This window comes from Bufo gargarizans, chromosome 7 (genome assembly GCF_014858855.1).
Source record: "Bufo gargarizans isolate SCDJY-AF-19 chromosome 7, ASM1485885v1, whole genome shotgun sequence".
Classification (NCBI taxonomy): domain Eukaryota; kingdom Metazoa; phylum Chordata; class Amphibia; order Anura; family Bufonidae; genus Bufo; species Bufo gargarizans.
The window spans coordinates 16,393,320-16,413,184 of record NC_058086.1 but is presented as its reverse complement, the minus strand read 5'-3'; the positions used below and the strand labels follow the sequence as shown (position 1 = coordinate 16,413,184).

The 19,865-nt window shown below is 41.6% G+C and overlaps 1 protein-coding gene and 1 long non-coding RNA gene across 2 annotated transcripts in view; one reads left to right on the top strand and one right to left on the bottom strand.

Annotated features, from left to right (window-relative positions):
• Positions 1 to 3,594, bottom strand: part of RAC2 (Rac family small GTPase 2) — an 80,536-nt gene extending 76,942 nt beyond the window's left edge. Inside the window, exon 1 of the mRNA XM_044300516.1 lies at positions 3,453 to 3,594. Within this exon, the coding sequence (XP_044156451.1) occupies positions 3,453 to 3,487 (35 nt within the window). The 5' untranslated portion in view covers positions 3,488 to 3,594. The remainder of the gene's footprint in view (positions 1 to 3,452) is intronic.
• The window catches only part of LOC122943081, a 29,318-nt gene continuing 11,340 nt past the window's right edge, over positions 1,888 to 19,865 (top strand). Inside the window, exons 1-2 of the long non-coding RNA XR_006390822.1 lie at positions 1,888 to 2,102; positions 19,493 to 19,772. This is a non-coding gene — a long non-coding RNA (uncharacterized LOC122943081). The remainder of the gene's footprint in view (positions 2,103 to 19,492; positions 19,773 to 19,865) is intronic.

Here is a 19,865-nt window from a genome sequence, read left to right as displayed (position 1 = left end):
CACAGCGCTCCTGGGAACTGTCCCTGCCTTCTCTCTGGGTTGCCCTGCTGTCACTGTCAGAGGGCAACCCACTCTGAAGCTGCAAAATTAGCATGCAGCTGCCTTCTCTGAATGGACGTTCAGAAACATCCATTCTGAGATAGAAACCCACCTCCCGGACGTTTATAGTCAACGGGCAAACGGGAGGTGGTTAAAAAAAAAAATACATAATACATTAATCTGCACTGCATTTCCATGGTTTGCTTTAAGTATTTATTTCCAAAATCTTTTTATCCTAGTCATAGAAACATAGAATGTGTCGGCAGATAAGAACCATTTGGCCCATCTAGTCTGCCCAATATACTGAATACTATGAATAGCCCCTGGCCCTATCTTATATGAAGGATGGCCTTATGCCTATCCCATGCATGCTTAAACTCCTTCACTGTATTTGCAGCTACCACTTCTGCAGGAAGGCTATTCCATGCATCCACTACTCTCTCAGTAAAGTAATACTTCCTGATATTACTTTTAAACCTTTGCCCCTCTAATTTAAAACGATGTCCTCTTGTAGCAGTTTTTCTTCTTTTAAATATTCTCTCCTCTTTTACCTTGTTGATTCCCTTTATGTATTTAAAAGTTTCTATCATATCCCCTCTGTCTCGTCTTTCTTCCAAGCTATACATGTTAAGGTCCTTTAATCTTTCCTGGTAAGTTTTATCCTGCAATTCATGTACCAGTTTAGTAGCTCTTCTCTGAACTCTCTCCAAAGTATCAATATCCTTCTGGAGATATGGTCTCCAGTACTGAGCACAATACTCCAAATGAGGTCTCACTAGTGCTCTGTAGAGCGGCATGAGCACCTCCCTCTTTCTACTGGTAATGCCTCTCCCTATACACCCAAGCATTCTGCTAGCATTTCCTGCTGCATTGTGAAACTACAGCTCCCAACATGCATACAGAACTCCCATAGGAATGATTGGAGCATACTGGAAATTGTAGTTTCACAACAGCTGGGGAGCCGAAGGTTGCTGACTCCTGTCCTATATTATTGATTATTGCTGTATTTAGTCCAGATTCATACATTGAGGATGCTCAGAAGTCTCTTACTCACCTTGCACTTCAGGGATGGTGAAATGTCATACTTCCCATGCGTTTATGTTCAGGTTAATGGGTTAACCATAAAGCTCAATATGAAATTGGTGGTGCTTCTTAAAAAGCTGACAGGCAGGCTCATCCAGCCAGGTAGGAGAAAAATGCAATCTAAACCTAAAGTAGATCAGATCCAGGTTTTACCCACATCGATACAGCCTTCACCTAATGGCCACTTAATTTAAAACCCATAACTGTATATATATACACTGAAGAAAAATAAAAAACGCAACACTTTCGGTTTTGCTCTCATTTTGCATGAGCTGAACTCAAAGATCTGAAACATTTTCTACATACACAAAAGACCCATTAGACTCAAATATTGTTCACAAATCTGTCTAAACCTGTGTTAGTGAGCACTTCTCCTTTGCCGAGATAATCCATCCCACCTCACAGGTGTGGCATATCAAGGTGCTGATTAGACAGCATGAATATTGCACAGGTAAGCCTTAGACTGCCCACAATAAAAGTCCAGTTTTGCCTTATTGGGGAGGGGTTGGTAATAATCCACTTTATTATTATCTACTACATTATATTAACCTCTTTGTCATTTCTGGACAATTTTCTAAATAAATATATTTTTCTATCTTACAATAATTTACCTAGTTTTCTATCAATGGTTACTTGTCTGCTCCTATATCTTTATTAATATAAAATCCCTATAGTTCATTCCTTATATTGAGATATTTTCAATGAAAAAACAAACAAACATGGAACCATTTTTAATTTTAAAATAATCCTCTATGTTTCAGGTAACCCTTCAGTCCTGACAATGATTCTCACAATGCGGAAGCACGTCACCACCACTTCCTCTACCAGCCTGGGTGTGGTGGTTTGGTGGCATTCGCTTTTGTTCACCAATCTTCCTTAATCGGCTGTAGGAAGTAGTCCTGATGGGACCGCAGAATCCTCTAAACAATGAGGAGGAGGAGGAATGGTGGCATGAACCCAAAGAAGAAAAGCGATATTACGTAAATGCTTTTGCCGTATATATTTCAACTTTATAATATTTTTTGCTTTATTATATTAGTCGCTTTTGAAGCAAACCCTCCCAGCTCAGATCTTACTTCTGTGTCAGTCAAGTGACCTAGGTCTAGTACCCTAATTCTTTTTGATCTCTCCCTCTGCTTAGATGGGCTCTGAGTTTCAAAAAAACTTGGAATCTGCAACTCTATTCTTTTTATTCAAAATACTGGGACCCTAATAGAATGCCGACAGGCCCCATTCCAGACAGACCTCACCGGTATCTAATTGAAAACTGATCTGGTGTGACTGTCATGGCTCCATGATAAAGGGAAGTCACGAGGCTAGTGTGAACAGAGCAACGTAATGTCTGCAGTTGAGCAAACACATCTCTCCAATTCTATGCTATGAAGAAGTAAAAAGTCTAATGACTGTGATGAACAAATAACAGGTTTCAGTAATCATATACAGTACCATAAAGAAAGAAAATAGGTGATTTTCGTAAGTTATCTAGACTCTAGGTATTAATGGCAAGCAAGAGGACAATTCGCTTTGGCAGCAAATGAAACAATGGCCAGCAGCCCAGCATGTAATAATTGGGTGATGAATGCTTGCCTACAACCCTACATGTAGTCATCATTTTGCACGCAGTGTGAATTGCTAAAGGTTTATTTAAAAACGTGTTGAGGCAAACAATGGCATTAGAAGAACATATGCTGAATGCTGGTTCCAGTTACACTGATGCTGTTACGGATGTTCATCTCTGCCCTAACATTCAACCTGGTGACCAGATCTGTCTTCCAATCCATCATTATTTGCCAAACACGCAAACGAATCCCAGAAACCGCTATTGTTATTAACAAAATGAGTCCTGGAGTGACCCCAATAAAGTAGATGCATTTCCTATTCCCTATGATAAGCTCCAGTCAGCAGGCTGATGGTACAGCGGTCTATACTCTACCGACGGGGCACATATTATAGGCTATCCTAACACAGACGTTCTGCAGGGAAGCTCCAATCCTCAGTGCCCAACTCTATTTTCACCAATCCATTACTAATATATTAAGAAACTGTTGTTTATACTATTTGCCTACTATACTGCCTACTATTTCCCATAGAAGACTTCAGAATTGGAGGGACCTTTAGATAAAGAGTTGCATAATGCTCTCCTAAAATGGCAGACATACAGAATATGAAAGTCAACAGCACAAACCACATATACAGGAAGTAGGTTGCTTAGAATAAAAAGCTAATATCTAGTAATCCAATATACGCAAAGGGCACAGCTTTATCGGTATATATTGTACCTACTGCACCTTATATTCCTGTACAGATATAAAATATATTCCTGTACTTACCCGTCTCCCACCACAACGCACTTTATGGCCTGCATGGCTGCTTAGAGAAGTGATCTTGTGTCAGTATGCACTTGTCACTGAAAAAAAAGGAACTTAAAAAGATAGAGAGAGAAGGAGGAGGAGGGTGATGTCTACACAGAGAACAGACCACAAGTGCTCAACGCTGTAAAACAGGAAAAGATATTTCTCCAACTACACAGGAACTAAACGTTGTAACCCTTTAACTGACAAATAACTTGTCATGAAGAATTCATTCTAGTTGAGTCTTCAAAAGTAGCAAGCTTGAAGGCCACGTCCCAATTACTGTTGTCCTATTGGCTCTACCAATAGGCAATAATTGGGGACGTCTGGAAGGGGGCAAATACTTTTTTACCCTCTTTATTTCTACTCCCGGAGATGTCCAGCAAAAAACTTGAAGAACAACTGCCATGGCCTCTGCGATCTCTCAGGGGGTCCTTTGCGCCACAATATGCGACTTCTTCTGCTCACGCCAGGTCTAAAAAAGTGGGCGTGGCGTGGGCAGGAAGCGGACGAACTGTGCGGAACAAATATTGAGAATTCATTTTGTATATCTGGGCTAAAAAAGTCTCTAATTGTACATAGACGTAATTCCTTCAGAGATGTGTATGATATAAACCAAGGTGGCTGCAGTCCACACTGATGTACTGTGTGGTTGTACTAGATACATGGCAGGATGACTGCTAGTCTTAAAACTGTAGATTACAACAGACCCGGATTACATCTACAGCTTCAAGATTAGCAGGTATTTTATGGCATATCTATCACAACCACTGTGCAGGGGCAGATTGGCCATAGACTTTACAGGGATATTTCCCGGTCGGCCGATGCCTAGGGGGCCGCCTGGGCCCTCCTCATGGCCAGCGAGTGAAAGTTTTTAGGGATGTATTTTGTGCTGCTGGGGCAGTATTTTGTGATGGACTGTGGTATTTGGCTCTGTTGAGCTGGTATAATGTGCCATAATATGGTATTGCTGGCCCTGCCTTCCATCAATTTGGACCTGACTACAAAACAGGGCCACTTTTTGTATTTTTTCCAGGGCCACTTTAATTCCCCAGTCCTCCCCTGCCACTGCATGCATCTGTGAACTGCAGCCTGGTTAAACATCACACGTATCTCAGAAGCATTTACATATATTTACTGTTAGGGACTTTTGGAACCTAGATATGGAATTCGGTATGAGGAAATGGTCCTGTCATCATAAATCACTAATTTCCTTGAGTTCCCCTTATTATTTTTATTATATTTTTTATTTTTTGCACAGATAATCAAAATTTAAAGGGGTTGTCTGGACTACAGATATTGATGACCTATCCTCAGGCTTTGTTTCTTTATGCTAAGCTTTGAGGGTCAAGACTAAAATTGCTGTAATGATCGGGAAAATCCTTTAAAGGGGCATTCCTTTTTATTTATCTATTTAACTTATTTATTTATATAATTGGAAAGCATACAATTTTCTAAAATAGATATATTTAAAATTCTGCATAGATATCCTTGTTACATCCGGAAGTTGACCCCTATATGCAGTAAAATGGTACAGCCCAGGTATCAACCCTGTGTAATGTATCTATGGTCTAACTGAAACATGGCAGTGACACCCCCACACCATGTAATTTCTAAAATTAAGTAAGCAACAGTGTTACATGAGCTGGGTCAGCACTAGTGTTGATCGAGCACCGTAGTGCTTGGGGGCTCAGGCCAAACACATTGGGATGTTCATGGGAGAACCCGAGCATTAAACCAGGTAAACCCTGCTCTGAAGAGGGGAGGGTGCCTGGTTCATAGAAAAATGGCAGAAATTTATGGAAACACCACCGAAATGGTTCTGGAACAGCATGGGGAGGATGTCTGGATGCATCTTGGACTCGCAGGTCGCTGCTGGGAACGATGTTGTCCGAATAGTAAGCCACTTTTTCAGACTGATAATAATACGCACCAAACTGAAAAAAAAAAAAAAAGATTTTAGAGGAAAAATTTATAGGAAACATTCTTTCCTGTATATTTACTTGAATATTTGTTGATTTTCGTAACTGGGGACGAACCAAAGTGAAAGCATTTGCCAAGAAGGTTTTCATTAATCAACAATGAAAGTCGGTGTCATGTTGATTCCCATGACCCGCCGAGCAGCTTCCGGGAAAGCAAAGTCTTTGGGGTCCGTGGGGAGTATGGTTGCAAAGCTGAAACTTGAACTAAAAAGGGCACCACCAGGAGTGGAGCCTGTGGCTTAATTTGACTCAACACAGCAAACTTCACCCTGCCTGGACACGGAAAGGATTGACCGATTGATAGCTCTTTCTTGATTCTGTGGGTGGTGGTGCATAGCCATTCTGAGTTGGTGGAGCAATTTTTCTGGTTAATTCCGATAACCAACAAGACTCCTCTGTGCTAACTAGTTACGTGACCCCCGGCGGTGAGGATTGTGTTGACCAGACTCTTATGGGAGAGTGCCTGCTGCTTAGCTGACCATCAAAAAATTATGGTTGAGGGCCTGCAGATGAGCTGACCAGCAAAAACATTATGGGCACGGGCCTGTTGCCGCTTTGTTGACTCTAGATAACTTTTGCCTGATTGCACGTCCCCGTGACATCAATGATTCATTTGGATGTCTGCCCTATTAACTTTAGATGTTCTTCTATGCACCTAACATGGTGACCATGGGTAACGGGGAATGAGTGTTCGATTCTGGAGAGGGAGCCATAGAAACGGCGAACACATCTAAGGAAGGCAAATGGGGACTCGGGGAGGTAGTGACCATAAATAACAATACAGGACTCTTAAGAGACCCTATCATTGGAATGAGTCATAAAAAATTACAGGGAATGTCACTGGTATGTAGGATGAGGAAACGTTATACAGGAGAGGTACCACAGCTAATGTCACTGTTCGCAGTGTCTACGCAAAAAGTACACTGTATGTCACAGATATGCGAGGGCCTGCAGGTGAGCTGACCAGCGAAAACATTACAGGCGAGGCCCTGCTGCCGCTTCCTCACTGCAGTGCTACACTGCTTTTAGCTACTCACCGATGGCTGACTGGTGCTGCAAGATGATAATTCAGAGGTAGAAGTGGAGAAGGAGGTGGAGGAGGAGAAGGGGGGGGGGGGGGGGGGGTTGCAACCAATAACGTAGGTGGCGTTGGAAACCCTGATGGAAGTAGGGCCAGAAAGCACCAGTGCCATCCCAGGGTATGACTCGCTCCCGGCCTTCACAATGTTCACCCAGTGTGCCGTCAGGGAAATGTAGCGTACCTGGCCAAAAGCGCTTGTAATGTCGCTGCCACCACCGCCTAATAAAAAATGAAACTGGCGGACACCGTCTAAGGAAAAAGGACACTGGATGTCAGATATTTTAGGGATGAGCATACTTTAAACAGGAGATGTGGCGCGGATAATTTAACTGCCCGCAAGAGACACAGTCTATTGAAAAATTACATGTTTTTTTTATTTAAATGCACACGTTACACAGCAGATGTGGGCCATGAAAATCTGACATATGAGGAGGCTTCCATTACGATCTATCAAGACCTAGCTCCAGCAACACTAAAGAAGCGGAAAAATCTGAAGCCCCTTACAGATTGGCTCAGAGTGAATAAGATCCCATACAGATGGACTTTCCCATTCGGAATATCTTTCTTTCACACGGGACGCTGCCTCAACATATCCACATTTACTGATCTGATTGGAGCCTATGATCATCTTCAGATACCTCCATTAGAAGTTGAAAACTGGGAACTGTATCAAGACCTAACAGAGCTGCCAAAACTGCCGAAGAGTTCCCCATTTGAACTGCCACGCACCCCAAAGGCCCAAAAGTTTAAGCGGAGGAATACGCATTTAACCCCATAGGGTCTGGCCCTATTCGTGTAATCACTTAGCTTAACCATCTTTGCTTCATATTAGTCTCTTTCCCCTTCCTTCCCTCTGACTTATCCATTCCTAACCTTCCCTCCTTCCTTCCTCCCTATCAGTTATTTGCTGCTGTTTTCCCTCCTATTATCACCGTCCCCCTCCCTCATTTTACCTGTATTTTTCCCCTTCACCTTATGGCTTCAACGCCGTCTGTCTGAAACCCTCTCTTGAGAGGCTCCTAACTAGTGCTTGGGGGGGTCGCAACAGGGTTGATTAACCATTTCCCCCCCTTGAGATCCCCACTATACCACATTTTGATGGGAATTATTTCCCCATACATTTCTGGTTTTGTATTGGGTTTATTTTCTGTTATATTTTTTCTTTGTTATTTCTTTTTCAGAGAGCAATGTGGTTTTATGATTATGAATATATGATTGTGACATACATGGACCTGTCTCCTCTCGAGGCCGCACTTCATTTCTACACTCCCATATATAGCTGGGACCTGCTGCATTATGTAAGAATTCTCTTTCATCTTTTACATAATCTTCCATAACGGATTTCAAGCTAGCATCCTTCAATGTGAAGGTTATTAGATCACCTTCCAAAAGATCTCAAATCCTTAATCTCTTATGGAGAAAGAGCTGTTTCTGCAATTTTTCTGCAAGAGACCCACTATAAGCAGGGTAAATTCCCAGATCTTTCCCACTCTAGGTTTCCAGAGCGGTACCATTGTGGTGCAGGTGGAGCGGCCTCGAGGGGAGTCAGTATTGGCTTTCAAAAAAACATCCCTTTTCAATATTCTACACATATTTCGGACCCAGAGGGAAGATATATCATCCTAAAGAGTCTTTTTGGGCATAAGTTATTCACCCTTGTAAATGTATATTCCCCTAACTCTGACCAGGTCCCGTGGCTCCTATCAGTCTTATCTCTGGTAGAATCTGTCCGTGAGGGTATATTAATTTTAGCAGGCGATTTTAATCTGGCCTTACAGCCCTTAGTGGATACATCCTCCAAAAAATCCTCTACATCAATTAAACTTCTAAAAAAAGTTAATGCTAAACTATATGTACCAGGCCTGATCGATATTTGGAGATGTATGAATCCTGCTACTATTGATTATACTTTTTATTCAGCTCCAGGTCAATTATATAGTAGAATTGACTATATCTTTGTACCCAAGGACTTCCTGCATCAAAGCATAGACCCGAAAATTGGAAATATCATCATCTCGGACCATTCTCCGATTTTCTGTATCTTCCACCATTTACCTGAGTCTGGTAAGTCCCCTTCTTGGAGACTTAAAGGGAACCTGTCACCGGGATTTGGGGTATAGAGCTGAGGACATGGGTCGCTAGATGGCCGCTAGCACATCCGCAATATCCAGTCCCCATAGCTCTGTGTGCTTTTATTGTTTAAAAAAAATGATTTGATACATATGCAAATGAACATAAAAGAGTCATATCTTACTTGTGTGAACAGAGAAGAGTCATATTTTCAAGCTCTGACTCATCTCAGGTTAATTTGCATATGTATCAAAACTGATTTTATACACAATAAAAGCACACAGAGCTATGGGGACTGGGTATTGTTGATGTGCTAGTTGCCATCTAGCAGCCCATGTCCTCAGCTCTATACCCCAAATCCCGGTGACAGGTTCCCTTTAATGAATCCATATTGAGCGATGATGTCCACGTAAAACACTTTTCCTCCCTTCTAGAACAATATTTCATTTCCAATGATACCCCTGACATTTCCTCCCAAGTACTATGGGATACCCATAAAGCATTTATCAGAGGTCATTTCATCAGCAAATGCTCCTATCTAAAAAAAACTAACAGATAGACATCTTACGTCTCTTTTAGACCGTATTCATGACTTGTAAATGATACATAAAAAATCCCTAGACCCACAACACCTACCTGACCTCTTAACCCTTAGATCCCAACTTAAAAACTTACTTAACAAAAAATCTGCCAAATATTATCTCTCATCCCAGCATAAATTCTATGCCCATGGTAACTAGGCATCGAAATTTATGATGAACCGCATTAAACGTAAAAAAATTGCCAGGTACAGTGGAGGAAATAATTATTTGACCCCTCACTGATTTTGTAAGTTTGTCCAATGACAAAGAAATGAAAAGTCTCAGAACAGTATCATTTCAATGGTAGGTTTATTGTAACAGTGGCAGATAGCACATCAAAAGGAAAATCGAAAAAATAACTTTAAATAAAAGATAGCAACTGATTTGCATTTCATTGAGTGAAATAAGTATTTGAACCCTCTAACAAAAAAAGACTTAATACTTGGTGGAAAAACCCTTGTTTGCAAGCACAGAGGTCAAACGTTTCTTGTAATTGATGACCAAGTTTGCGCACATTTTAGGAGGAATGTTGGTCCACTCCTCTTTGCAGATCATCTCTAAATCCCTAAGGTTTCGAGGCTGTCTCTGTGCAACTCTGAGCTTGAGCTCCCTCCATAGGTTTTCGATTGGATTAAGGTCCGGAGACTGACTAGGCCACTCCATGACCTTAATGTGCTTCTTCTTGAGCCACTCCTTTGTTGCCTTTGCTGTATGTTTTGGGTCATTGTCGTGCTGGAACACCCATCCACGACCCATTTTCAGTTTCCTGGCAGAGGGAAGGAGGTTGTCGCTCAGGATTTCACGATACATGGCTCCGTCCATTTTCCCGTTTATGCGAATAAGTTGTCCTGTGCCCTTAGCAGAAAAACACCCCCAAAGCAAAATGTTTCCACCCCCATGCTTGACGGTGGGGACGGTGTTTTGGGGGTCATAGGCAGCATTTTTCTTCCTCCAAACACAGCGAGTTGAGTTAATGCCAAAGAGCTCTATTTTGGTCTCATCAGACCACAGCACCTTCTCCCAGTCACTCTCTGAATCATTCAGGTGTTCATTGGCAAACTTCAGACGGGCCTGCACATGTGCCTTCCTGAGCAGGGGGACCTTGCGAGCCCTGCAGGATTTTAATCCATTGCGGTGTAATGTGTTTCCAATGGTTTTCTTGGTGACTGTGGTCCCTGCTAATTTGAGGTCATTAACTAACTCCTCCCGTGTAGTTCTAGGATGCTTTTTCACCTTTCTCAGAACCATTGACACCCCACGAGGTGAGATCTTGCGTGGAGCCCCAGAGCGAGGTCGATTGATGGTCATTTTGTGCTCCTTCCATTTTCGAACAATCGCACCAACAGTTGTCACCTTCTCTCCCAGCTTCTTGCTAATGGTTTTGTAGCCCATTCCAGCCTTGTGCAGGTCTACAATTTTGTCTCTGACATCCTTGGACAGCTCTTTGGTCTTTCCCATGTTGGAGAGTTTGGAGTCTGCTTGATTGATTGATTCTGTGGACAGGTGTCTTTTATACAGGTGACTAGTTAAGACAGGTGTCCTTAATGAGGGTGACTAATTGAGTAGAAGTGTCTAACCACTCTGTGGGAGCCAGAACTCTTAATGGTTGGTAGGGGTTCAAATACTTATTTCACTCAATGAAATGCAAATCAGTTGCTATCTTTTATTTAAAGTTATTTTTTCGATTTTCCTTTTGATGTGCTATCTGCCACTGTTACAATAAACCTACCATTGAAATGATACTGTTCTGAGACTTTTCATTTCTTTGTCATTGGACAAACTTACAAAATCAGTGAGGGGTCAAATAATTATTTCCGCCACTGTATGTAACCTCAATAAAATCCCCTCAAGGCTATAAGCTTTTCTCGCCTGAGTCCATTGCTGAACAATTTCGCTTGTTTTACAAAGATCTTTATAACTTGCCTTCTACTTTCGACACTTTGTCCAAGAAAGATTTGAACCTACTTACTGAATCATTTTTAGATTCGTTAAACCTACCAGCCCTATCCCCTTCCCAAAGCAAAGACCTAGCAAAACCATTCTCCATCACTGAACTTACCTTAGCTCTCAGCAGTTCTCCAAAAGGCAAATGTCCCAGGCCTGATGGACTCTCAACTACCTACTACTCCACCTTCCAGTCCATTTTACTCCCTTACCTGTTACGTGTATGTATTTTAGCCCTTCAAAACTGTCCTCTTTCCACTAGCATGACAAATGCTATGATCACAATCATACCTAAAGAGGGCAAGGATCCCAATCTTTGTGCTCATTACCGCCCCATTTCCCTCCTAAACATTGACCTGAAACTTCTGGCAAAGATGCTGGCAACGAGAATCCAATCCCTTCTCCCAGTCCTGATACATCCTGACCAGGTAGGCTTCGTCAAAGGCCGGGAAGGTAAGGACAATACAACTAAAATACTAGACGCGCTTTACTACTCCTCCCACAAAAAACTGCCGTTGGTTCTCCTGGGTACCGACGCGGAAAAAGCTTTTGACCGTATAGACTGGTCCTACATTAAACTCACGTTGTTCAAATTCAGCTTCCCAGCTCCATATATACATACCATCTTTGCAATGTACAAAAATGCTTCCGCCTCGGTCCTAGTGAACAACCTTAATTCTGCTACTTTCCAGATTAAAAATGGTACACGCCAGGGCTGCCCTCTTTCCCCCCTCATATTTGTCCTAGTCATGGAAACCCTTATGCAGGCCTTAAGACAGGAGAGCTCCATCCAAGGTTTGAAAATCGGGTCCCAAGAATTTAAACTTGCTGCATTTGCTGATGACCTCCTAATCATTTCCACCAACCCCCTCATCTCCATGCCCAAGATACTCTCTTTACTTAACAAATTTAGCTCCTTATCAAATTTCAAAATAAACCCACAAAAATCACAGGTTTTACACACTGTGTAAAACTCTTCAATTGAACTCTCCCTTTAATTGGACTGAACAAAGACTAACATATGCATTAAACCTGTTCCATTTGAATTACACTCCCCTACTAAAATCCATCGCCACTCAATTGGACTCATTAGAAGGACACCATCTTTCCTGGTTCGGCAGAAAAAATATAGTGATGTCCCTGATCATCCATAAACTTACCTACCTCCTCCAGGTGCTACCTATTATGGTTCCCCGCTCTTATTTTAAAAAAATAAACTTACTTATCCGCCAATTTTTATGGCAAGGGAAAAAGCCCATTATTGAGGCTAAACCCGCCTTTATAGGTCTATGGGAAAAAGACCTGGGTAGACAATTTTCAAATAGAGAAATCAAATCACTCCTTATTACCCCACATAAACTTTCTATGTGCGTTCGGGTGCAGGAGAAAGGATATAAAATTTTGTCCAGGTGGTACAGAACTCCAGATAAGGTAGCTCTCCTGTACCCCGACGTTCCCAATACTTGTTGGAGATGTGGCTCTGAAAAGGTACGTTTATGCATATCTGGTGGACTTGCCCCCCATTACTGGCCTGGTGGAAACAAATCTTCCAGATAGGTAATAATATTTGCAAATCTAACTTTCCATGTATACCTGAAAGTGCCCTCCTATCCCTTGGCCTAACCGTTACGGGTAACCAAAACTCGGCTCTCCTATCTTTTATGTTATCAGCAGCCCGCCTATTAATCCCCACATTGTGGCGCTCTTCTGAAACCCCCTCCATTGAGCATTGGAAAAATAGAGTAGACCAAATCTATCGCCTTGAGGAGCTTTCTAATTGGGAGCTGGAGACTAGAAAGAAGTTTCTTTTTACCTGGTCAGCCTGGAAGTATTACAGAAACTTCTTTTGATCCATCTGATCTCTCTTGTATTCCCCCCTTATGTAACTGCCTCATTTGTATTCCCCCTTATGTAACTGCCTCATTCAGATGTTATCTTGTCTTCCCTCAATCCTTGCTTTTTATGCCTTGATATATGTCCGTGCTATTTTCTACACAATCAAGTATACATTGTATTCTATCTATACTTTCTGTTTATGCAGTCTTTGATATATGAATGAGGTTTAACTGTAACCTGAATTGTCAAGATATATTGTATGATCAACCTACTGTAACCTCATACTTTGGAAAAGGCTGTATTGTTTAAATTAAAAATTGTTTCTAAAAAAAAGCATATACATATAATAATCAAAAATAAAAATAATAAATTAGGATTTAAAGGGAACCTGTCACCTCCAACAAACATCCCAAGCCGGCAGCAGTACCTGAGAGTGGCCAGCAGCATGTTTGTAACGATCATTTTCTTCCTGCAGTCAGAGAAGCAGAAGCTGTAAAAACTTTCTTTAATCCCCTGCCGCTGCGCTTCTCTAGTCAGGTTTGAAGTCACGAAGGCAGCGGCCTCCTTGCTTCAAGTCACAGTAACTACGCCCCCTTCTCTGCCCCTTCACTGTGACTGACAGAGCTTATGCACGACAGTTCGGCTGGCTTTGCTTCTCTGACTGCAGGAAGAAAATGATTGTTACAAACATGCTGCTGGCTACTCTAAGGTACTGCTGCCGGCTTGGGATGTTTGTTGGAGGTGACAGGTTCTCTTTTAAATGAGATGGATAGTGATTCTATACACTGACAATAAAGATTAATTCCTGTATATATAACAGTATAATCTAGCATATCATATCTACATATGATGTCATAATACAGTTAAATATCCAAGTGGACTGTGCATGCATGCTTTTATTCAAATTTTTAACATAAATATTATTCCAAGCTTAAAGGGAATGCTTACCTATGTATTGTAGAATCTTGAATTAGGTCATATGAGTTTTGAGTGATTGTGGACACCGATTTATACACTTAATATATATTGAGAGATCTTCATTTTAATTTTACCATCAAACTAACAGCGGTCACACAAATAGAGAGATCCCCAATATATGGTGAAGTGATATTTAGATATATATAATTGCAATCATGGTCCAGTTTTAGGGGGAATGTACATTATATTATATATCTCATTTGCACATTTTTGCACATTTTATTAGCTGACTATGTAGTCTCTATTATAAAACTCTATAGTTTGTTTGTGACGCCAATTGCAGGGTACTATCACAGGGCCCTCCCAAGGTGTTATAACGCACGTCCCAGGTTAGGAATGCCAGAGTGGTGTAATGGCTTATAATGTCTCTATAGGTGGTGATAATGGTGTCAACGGTGTCTCCTACCTGGGTATGGCTGGACTCCTGGCTCCTGGCTCACTTTCAATAAATTGAGTGTAGTGATAGTAGGAGTATCAGAGGGATTTTTCAGCAGAAATTGAGGTCCAGACCTTTAGGTGAAGTTCAAACTTGTCTTTACTGAAGATAACTTTCATCCAAGCAATGTACAGCTTTGGTCTTAGGTCCCAGCAGGCTTTAGCAATGGTTGGCAGGAATGAATCCTATGCTCTATCAATCTGGAGCTTTCAGGAAAGAACGTCTGCTTAGTAGATCTAAAACTGTGGCAGGAATTTATCTTCTGCTCTTCTCTATATCTGACTAGCTGAGGAGGAATATGGCTTCTCCTGGTTCTCTGGACTTTACTCACAGATATATTCTCAGGGAATGCTGTTGTCCTGGAACTCTGGAGATCGTCTGCTGTCTTGTCATCCAGCTGAGGCTGCAGGGCTCAGTCTGGGTATTTAAGCAATGTCTCAGCCGAGACAAGACCCTGGCTTTCTTCCCTATGCAGGGGGACTCCTGAACTCTATTACACAGCCTTCTCCAACAGGGGTAACTGGCACACTGACTCTAAATTCCTTCTCTACCCACGGTGCAGGATGTGGGAACAGCCAACACCTCCACAGAGTAGCGGCTAAACTGGAATGAATCATTCCAGCCTAGAAATACTAAACTGTAGCTAACTCCTTACCAATCCATACCTGCCACCTGCTGGTGAACATGGAAAATTGCAACAATAATGGCATTTAATATAGTTTTAAATGCACAGTTGTAAAGACATGAGCAAAATCACATCAGGTGACAATATAAAAGCTCTTAGAAGATAGTAGCGGGGTAGAGGAGTGTAGTAACACATATGACTGCTCACATGACTGACGCCATGTTTAGTCCTATCCTGCGCTCCTATGGATGCATTTTACAGGACTAAAATGGGCCATACAATTTTTTTTCTTTAGGGAGCTGTTATTACATAGTAGTAGATATGCAGTACGCAGCCCTGCAGGGTGAGGCGAATGGTGAGGTCACAGGGGTAGTTACTAACCAAGGGTGTTTTTTGGCACTCACAGTTTTTATATACCATGGGCAGGCGTACAGCAGTGATGGAGAGGCTGGCACATGGATCCTCTGGGGCACTCTCTGTATATAGGTACCAGGCCGGGTGGTAGGTGAGGTGCCCTGGATGTTGCAGGTTTTTAATGTGCCGGTGGCAAGATCCCTTTAAGTTTGTGACGCCAGTGCCGGTAACGGTGGCACACTGATTTATTGCTGTAATATTGTTTAATTGAGGAACACAAGTTGCAGTAAACCAGAACTTCCTTTTACTGAAACAGTTCAACTATTTACAGTCTTTAGTTGGTTCCACATATAAAAGAGTGTAACATGCAGGCTTTATATAAACGTCAGGCAAAGTCCTTGCAAGATACTCAGAGGGACTAACACTTACAGATCAGGCTGCACTTTTCCTCAGTTCCTGTCTGGCTTTCTCCAAGGCCCGTATGCCCTAATGCTGGCTTTATCCTTGGGTAGGGAAACCTTCCTCTGGTATATGTCTCCTTGCTGTGGAATATACTTCTGCCCTTCAGCTCTCTGTTTGGCTGGAATAAACTTGGCTCTGAACTGTACTCTTAAAGAAACTTGGTTTCTCAGGAGGCAAACTCTTCTCCTGGTGGCAAGCTAGGAGCCTGGGCTATCTAGCTGCATGTCAGAAGCTGCTCCTCAGCTCTCCTCTGGCTAAAGTCCACACTGACTTCTGACTACACACCCCCTCCCTGAACAGGACCTGACTATATATAATAGGGGTTCCCTAGCTCCCTCTACTGTCTAGGAGGAGGAACTACCCCTAACAGGCCTGGAATAGGAGATAACAGGAAAAATACACATTAAAACATCATATAAAATACAATGACCCTGTTCCACAAAAGGTGGGGAACAACGTGGCCCAATTGACCCTTGTGTAGTGCCCACATTTACCTAGTGGGACACTACATATACTAAATAGATGTATATTAGAACATTGTTCAACATCATATTCTTTAAAGAAATATATGTAATCATTAAAACTGGAATACCTAAAAGAGCAAAATTTGCCATTGCTGACATCTTAACTTTTTTGCTACTTATTTACAAAATTAAAATTAAATAAGTTGCCTCCATTTGTTAAAAGGATCTCAGAAAATAAGCCCAGGTGCCTGGCAATCGGGTGCAATCAGCAGGAGAACCTCAAAACATATAAGTGATTTGGTTACAACCTTACCACAGGAAGGCCTGATGAATAAATGTAAGGAATCTTGAAAGCTTGCTGATTAACAGAAAAAATTATGTATTTTTGCCATTAAAGGGGTTTTCTGAGATTCTGATTTTGATTTTGATCTTGCAGCTTTTCAAGCATGGCACCGTCTATTGTATAGCGGCTGTGCTTAGTATTGCAGCTCAGCCCCATTCACTTTAATGGGACTTAGCGGTGCCTAGGCCATCTGACTGATGAATGTGACAAGCGCACATGCAACAGGTCAGCCAGTGTCATAGGTAAAAATCTGCTGACAGATGCCATTTAATTACATCAAGAGGGATAGTTCTCATGATCATATTTCATTTAAATTTTACAGTAGCTCTGGCCTAATAATATTTTCTGTATTTCATATACATAGCCTGTTCTACCACTGCTTCTATTGCTAAATTTTCTGTAGAAGCTAATGGAACCTAAAGAAATCTGCATATACAGTACAGACCAAAAGTTTGGACACACCTTCTCATTCAAAGAGTTTTCTTTATTTTCATGACTATGAAAATTGTAGATTCACACTGAAGGCATCAAAACTATGAATTAACACATGTGGAATTATATACATAACAAAAAAAGTGTGAAACAACTAAAAATATGTCATATTCTAGGTTCTTCAAAGTAGCCACCTTTTGCTTTGATTACACTCTTGGCATTCTCTTGATGAGCTTCAAGAGGTAGTCACCTGAAATGCTCTTCCAACAGTCTTGAAGGAGTTCCCAGAGATGCTTAGCACTTGTTGGTCCTTTTGCCTTCACTCTGCGGTCCAGCTCACCCCAAACCATCTCGATTGGGTTCAGGTCCAGTGACTGTGGAGGCCAGGTCATCTGGCGCAGCACCCCATCACTCCCCTTCATGGTCAAATAGCCCTTACACAGCCTGGAGGTGTGTTTGGGGTCATTGTCCTGTTGAAAAATAAATGATGGTCCAACTAAACGCAAACCGGATGGAATAGCATGCCGCTGCAAGATGCTGTAGTAGCCATGCTGACTCAGTATGCCTTCAATTTTGAATAAATCCCCAACAGTGTCACCAGCAAAGCACCCCCACACATCACACCTCCTCCTCCATGCTTCACGGTGGGAACCAGGCATGTAGAGTCCATCCGTTCACCTTTTCTGCATCGCACAAAGACACGTTAGTTGGAACCAAAGATCTCAAATTTGGACTCATCAGACCAAAGCACAGATTTCCACTGGTCTAATGTCCATTCCTTGTGTTCTTTAGCCCAAACAAGTCTCTTCTGTTTGTTGCCTTTCCTTAGCAGTGGTTTCCTAGCAGATATTCTACCATGAAGACCTGATTCACACAGTCTCCTCTTAACAGTTGTTCTAGAGATGTGTCTGCTGCTAGAACTCTGTGTGGCATTGACCTGGTCTCTAATCTGAGCTGCTGTTAATCTGCGATTTCTGAGGCTGGTGACTCGGATGAACTTATCCTCCGCAGCAGAGGTGACTCTTGGTCTTCCTTTCCTGGGGCGGTCTGCATGTGAGCCAGTTTCTTTGTAGCGCTTGATGGTTTTAGTGACTGCACTTGGGGACACTTTCAAAGTTTTCCCAATTTTTCGGACTGACTGACCTTCATTTCTTAAAGTAATGATGGCCACTCGTTTTTCTTTACTTAGCTGCTTTTTTCTTGCCATAATACAAATTCTAACAGTCTATTCAGTAGGACTATCAGCTGTGTATCCCCCTGACTTCTCCACATCGCAACTGATGGTCCCAACCCCATTTATAAGGCAAGAAATCCCACTTATTAAACCTGACAGGGCACACCTGTGAAGTGAAAACCATTTCAGGTGACTACCTCTTGAAGCTCATCAAGAGAATGCCAAGAGTGTGTAAAGCAGTAATCAGAGCAAAAGGTGGCTACTTTGAAGAACCTAGAATATGACATATTTTCAGTTGGTTCGCACTTTTTTGTTATGTATATAATTCCACATGTGTTAATTCATAGTTGTGATGCCTTCTGTGTGAATCTACAATTTTCATAGTCATGAAAATAAAGAAAACTCTTTGAATGAGAAGGTGTGTCCAAACTTTTGGTCTGTACTGTACCTATGTATTTAAAGCTTAATGAATGAGTGAGAGTGAGTCAACAATTGATCAAAAAATCCCAGTTTTATTTCATGAATTGAAGAAAGCATGAAAAGATTGCCTTCCCACAGAAAGTACAGTAACTATAGTACCTCTGTATAGACTTCACAATAAACGTGCAGCATCACCTACAGTGCTTGTACAAAATATATTTCCCCCTTATTATTGCATATATGTATTTTAGATATATTTTAGATATCTAACAAAGTTATAAAACAGTAGTATTACAAAGTAGTATTACCAACTAGTATTACTCTCTTAGTCAGACCATGACTGCATCCAGAGAGAGCTCCTTTTTAGTGACTGTATTAGAGCATGACATATAGTAATAATCAATGCAGTGCTTTTCTGTGGGCATCTTTATCTAGGCCTATCTAGAAAACAATAGAGCTATCATATTCTTCCCAATTCTACACCTACTATTACAATGAAAATTACCTGTCAGATAACATCTTTCCCTCACAGCAGCAGTAAACTGAGAAGGGATTACCTATTTGTGCTGACAATATTTTACATTTAATGTTCAATGACATAGTACTATGAAATTAAAAAGAAAAACAGCTGCAATGATACAGAATCCCTGGAAAACTGTAGATTGTATCCATCAGTTATGAATATATGCCTGTCTGCTGCTTGTACGATACTCCACTTCTGGTGGAATTGCCCTAGTGCGACATCTTTGTGGAAGGAGTTATTTTCCTTCTATTATGAGCTTTGCCCTGCTTCTTTGGTAGTAAACCCAGAGGTCACTTTGCCTTCTATGTTTCTAGGCTCCATCTCAAAGATTAACAAGGAGCTCCCTTCTTTACACTTGCAATCAGGGAAGTTTTTCTAAGGAAATGGAGATCTGAAGAGATGTGCTGACCAGACTGAGACACTGGATTTCTTAAGGAGCATAGAAGAGATTGGGGCCTCCAACTACAACACCACTTCAGCTTTCTGTGCTACCTGGTTTCCCTGGATTCAGTTTAGGAAATCTCCTTCCCTAGCTACATGGCTCTCAAGTTTAAATAGTTTATTCCAAAAACAGAGCATGGAAACTGTAGGCCGGTAAGTTTATAATCTGTCGTGGATAAACTAAAGGTTTTCTAAGAGATGCTATCTTGGAGTAGGTCAATGAAAATACCCAAATAACACAATATC